This window comes from Octopus sinensis, linkage group LG18, assembly GCF_006345805.1.
Source record: "Octopus sinensis linkage group LG18, ASM634580v1, whole genome shotgun sequence".
NCBI classification, from domain to species: Eukaryota; Metazoa; Mollusca; class Cephalopoda; order Octopoda; family Octopodidae; genus Octopus; species Octopus sinensis.
The window spans coordinates 23,661,021-23,666,020 of NC_043014.1; the positions used below are offsets into that span (position 1 = coordinate 23,661,021).

At 38.8% G+C, this 5,000-nt stretch overlaps 1 protein-coding gene across 1 annotated transcript in view; it reads right to left on the reverse strand.

Moving 5' to 3' along the window:
• The window catches only part of LOC115221207 (ralA-binding protein 1-like), a 79,549-nt gene that overhangs the window by 2,624 nt on the left and 71,925 nt on the right, over positions 1-5,000 (reverse strand). The window contains exon 9 of the mRNA XM_036511051.1: positions 3,963-4,010. Within this exon, the coding sequence (XP_036366944.1) occupies positions 3,963-4,010 (48 nt within the window). The remainder of the gene's footprint in view (positions 1-3,962; positions 4,011-5,000) is intronic.

Here is a 5,000-nt window from a genome sequence, read left to right on the forward strand (position 1 = left end):
TACATATATATATATATACATATATATATGATTTTGATTTTGATTTTGATTTTTCCAGTTTCAGCTTACAAGCTGTGGCCATGCTGGGGCACCGCCATTTGGTGTTGCTACTTGGTTCACTTCACGAAGGCTTTCTAGCAACTGCTATTTGGTGCATGAGAGAGTTCGATGCAGCTGCCCTCATCTGCCCCTCCTGCCGTGAAGTTGGTTCATCTGGGACACCTGACAGGAAGAGATCCAGCTTCATTTTAAAGACATCTGTATCCACCCCATGCAGGTCTCTCAGGTTCTTCGGGAGGATATTAAAGAGCTGTGGGCCTCAGAAGCCCAGGCTATCACAGAATCTTGTCCTATATCTTGATGGCAAGTTTGGAGTCCTAGGCACCACGCAGTGGCGCCCAGTTCTGGCATTTGCGTAACTCTCGATGCCAAAGTTCAGGACACTTCCCTCCAGGATCTTCCAGATGTATATTATGGCATATCTTTCCCGCCTACGCTCCAGGGAATATAATTTTAATTTGTTGAGTCTTTCCCAGTAGCTTACATTCTGCATAGAGGCTATCTTCTTTGTGTAGTTACGTTGCATCGCCTCTAGCTCTGTGATCAACTTGACACTGGATGGTGACCATAACTGAGAGCAGTAGTCAAAGTGGCATAGGACAAGTGTCCTCCAGAGGACCATCATGGCTTCTTGTTCTCTTGTTCTAAAGGTTCTGAGGATCCATCCGGCCAGTCGTCTACATTTCATTGCCAATTTAGCAACATGTACACGAAAGGTCGTGTCATCACTCATGTAAATACCTAGGTCACGCACTGATTGTGCCTCTGGGATTGCTATTCCTCCGGGTCCAGTGTATTCATTGGGTATTGCATTTAGTTTTGCATGCTGATAGTATAGAGCTTGAAACTTTTCAGCATTGAACTGCATGCTATTCTTTTCGGCAGACTTGTATATTTTGTCCAGCTCACATTGCAGGTCTCTTGTGTCCTCAGGGTTCTGTATTGCCTGTGAAACTTTTGTATCATCTGCATAACTTGTGATCGTGGCTCTCTGCGTGGCTGAGGGCATGTCTGAGAGGGCCATTATGAACAGTAGTGGTCCCAGAACAGTGCCCTGCGGAACACCGCTCACTATTTGCGTGTTAATGGAAGTGGCCCCATTGGCCACTACGACCTGACTTCTATCTTTCAGAAGGTCATGAAGCCATTCTCCCATTTTTCCAACTATGTTGAAATCACGCAGTTTGTGACATATCATTCAAAATCGACTTTATCAAGGCCTTTGCAAAGTCGAGATATATCACTTCCCACATTTGAGTGGTTGAGCAGGCCGTTTCAGCACCCAGTCATGTGGTTGTAGGAGCTGAGTTAAACAGCTTCTCCCTGGTCGGAACCATGTTGGGTGTCGGGCAGCAAGTCATTCTTCTTCAAGGAAGTGATCATCTTCCTTCTGACTATTCGTTCCATGACCTTGCTGATGTGTGAGGTCAGAGAGATAGGGTCTATAGGTTTGGCTCCCTCTGCTACCTCCTTTATGAATGGGGCATATTTTACCTTCCTTCAGTTTTCCCTTGGAAGTTTGCCAGCTGCAAGGAGCTCTGAAAGAGAAACTGCAGTGGTCTTGCTAGGACTCTCTTACAGCTTTTAGGAGGATTGCCGGAATCCATCGGTGCGCAGTAGCTGATTCTGTTTTCATTTCATCTATAGCCTTGATACATCGTCTTCCTTTATATCGATGTAATCTATCGTTGCCCGCCTCTGATTTTATATCTGCAGTGGTAAAAAAGTAAATTCAGTTGGATTGGTGATTTGGAGATGCCCAAGGGGTGGAGTGAAAACACTCTTGAATTGCTCATTCAGTATTTCACTTACCCTCATTGGCTTTCCTGTGAGTGTGCCATCCTTTTCGAGGAGTGGCCCTATTCTACAGTGCACCATAGCTGTTTCTTTGCATACCTGTAGAAAGCTTTGGGGTTAGATTTTATGTTGTCTATAGCCCAGGCTTCTTTGTCTGCTATTTCCTTTTATGGGAGAGTTGAGTCAGACATTTTCAATTTCCAACAGTTTTATTTTTAGGCGGGACTTTTTCACTGCTTTCAATCTGTTTGTTTAGGCGATTTGAAAATTTTGTACGCCGTCTCCAGTTAAATTTTCCTCTCTCTGGGGGATTTTGTTCTTGTGCCAGTGGCCTTTCTCCCTGGGACAGATTTGTAGCATATGGCTTGCATTACGACATGAATTGTTGAATTTCACGTCGATGTCTGGCGAGGAGAGACGTTCAGGCCAGTTTTGTTTGATGATCTCTTTCTCAATTTGTTTCCAGTTTGCCTTATGGTAGTTCAAGCTGGAAAGATTCTGGGGTTTCTTGTAGGCTGCTGTCCGTGCTCTCTTTTGCCCGTACATGTTCAGCTCTATCATTGTGATCCGAGAGTAGTGTCGTTGGTCACTTTCAATTATGGATGAGATCCATGTCATTTTGAAGCAGAGATCCAGTGTGTTACCTGCCCTGGTTGGTTGGAGTATTACCTGCTCCATGTACATGGGTGTTGATGAGGTTCAGGAGGGACCTCGCCTGACCTCGTTCACATCTTGTCATTCCTGGAGAGAAAGGCCCTCGGGCCATCTGACATTGGCAGATTGAAGTCTCCCATAAGAGTACACTTATGTGTTGTTCTAATGTGGTTAGAACTTCTAGTTTTATAAGCAGTCTTCAAACTTGCCCACATGGCTTGGGCATCTGGAGGCGATATGTAGCACACACCACTACATCAAGTTGCCTAATATGTACAATAAGTGGTGTCACACACCGAGTTTGAGTATGACAACAGGACCTGGGTGTGAGGTCCCCACGGATGTACATAGCAACACCTCCATGACTCCTTCTTTCCTGTCGGTCCGTAGTACAGCATACTGTGGGATGTGTACTCCGCATCTGCTATATCCGTTTCAGGTGCGTTTCCGTTAGTGCTATGCATAAGGCTTTATTGCATGCATATATACTATATATACATATATATATACATATAAATATATACATATATATATACATATATATACATTTATATATACATATAAATATATACATATAAGATATACATATATATATACATATTATATACATATATATATACATATATATCATATATATATACATATATATACATATATATATAATAATATATATATATATACATATATATATATACATATATATATACATACATATATATATACATAATATATAAACATTATATACAAGGGCTTAGTAAAATAAATTACTTTGCCGGCATACTGACTCATTAGAAATAGCAGCTAAAAACTTTTAAAGCTATTTCTAATACTTAAGAAAATCTCTCTCATATATAGTGTTTGCTTATTTCAACTCACACAAGTTTGGGGGTAAGGACATCGAAAAATCAAATGCTAAGGTTATTTGAGAACGTACGTTTCAAGATTAGTCAAAACAACATTTCTATCAATCAGCTCAGAAATTCCTTGGTTTGGATTTGGAAACACTGAAAATAAGAACATACCCTTTCGAAGATCTGCTCGTAACTAACAGTGCCAACAAATCAAATAAGCAAGCGAAGAATCTCTGTTCTCCCCTTTCCACCAGCGTGAGTTAAAATCATCAACACTATGCTTATTTCGGTAAAATCCGAAGCATTAATCAAGGGAGATAATTATAATTTCAACAATGAGTTCAGTATGCGGCAAAGTATTTATTTTACTAAGCCCTTTTATATAATGTAATAATTTGAATTCGCCTTGAATGGTCCTTTGCATACTGAACACTTGGTGAAATTGATTAATAATTAATTAATTTGCCCTCAATTGTTGAAATTATAATTAATCTCCCCTCTGATTAATGGCTTCGGATTTTACCGAAATAAGCATAGTGTTTGATGATTTTTAACCACGCTGGTGGAAAGGGGAGAACAGAGATTCTTCGCTTGCTTATTTGAATTTGTTGGCACTGTTAGTTACGAGCATATCTTCGAAAGGGTTTTCTTATTTTCAGTGTTTCCAAATCCAAACAAGGAATTTCTGAGCTGATGATAGAAATGTTGTTTTGACTAATCTTGAAACGTACGTTCTCAAATAACCTTAGCATTTGATTTTTCGATGTCCTTACCCCCAAAACTTTTGTGAGTTGAATTAAGCAAACACTATATATGAAGAGATTTTCTTTAAGTATTAGAATAGCTTTAAAAACGTTTTTTAGGTGCTATTTCTAATGAGTTCAGTAATGCGGCAAAGTAATTTATTTTACTAAGCCTTTTATATAATGTAATAATTTGAATTCGCCTTGAAATGGTCCCTTTGCATACTGAACACTTGGTGAAATTGATTAATAATTAATTAATTTTGCCCTCAATTGTTGAAATTATAATTAATCTCCCTCTGATTATGCTTCGGATTTTACCGAAATAAGCATAGTGTTTTGATGATTTTAACCCACGCTGGTGGAAAGGGGTGAACAGAGATTCTTCGCTTGCTTATTTGAATTTGTTGGCACTGTTAGTTACGAGCAATCTTCGAAAGGGTATTTCTTATTTTCTCAGTGTTTTCCAAATCCAAACCAAGGAATTTCTGAGCTGATGATAGAAATGTTGTTTTGACTAATCTTGAAACGTACGTTCTCAAATAACCTAGCATTTGATTTTCGATGTCCTTACCCCCAAACTTTGTGGAGTTGAATTAAGCAAAACACTATATATGAGAGAGATTTTCTTTAAGTATTAGAAATAGCTTTAAAAAAGTTTTTTAGCTGCTATTTCTAATGAGTTCAGTATGCGGCAAAGTAATTTATTTTACTAAGCCCTTTATATAATGTAATAATTTGAATTCGCCTTGAATGGTCCCTTTGCATACTGAACACTTGGTGAAATTGATTAATAATTAATTAATTTTGCCCTCAATTGTTGAAATTATAATTAATCTCCCTCTGATTAATGCTTCAGATTTTACCGAAATAAGCATAGTGTTTGATGATTTTA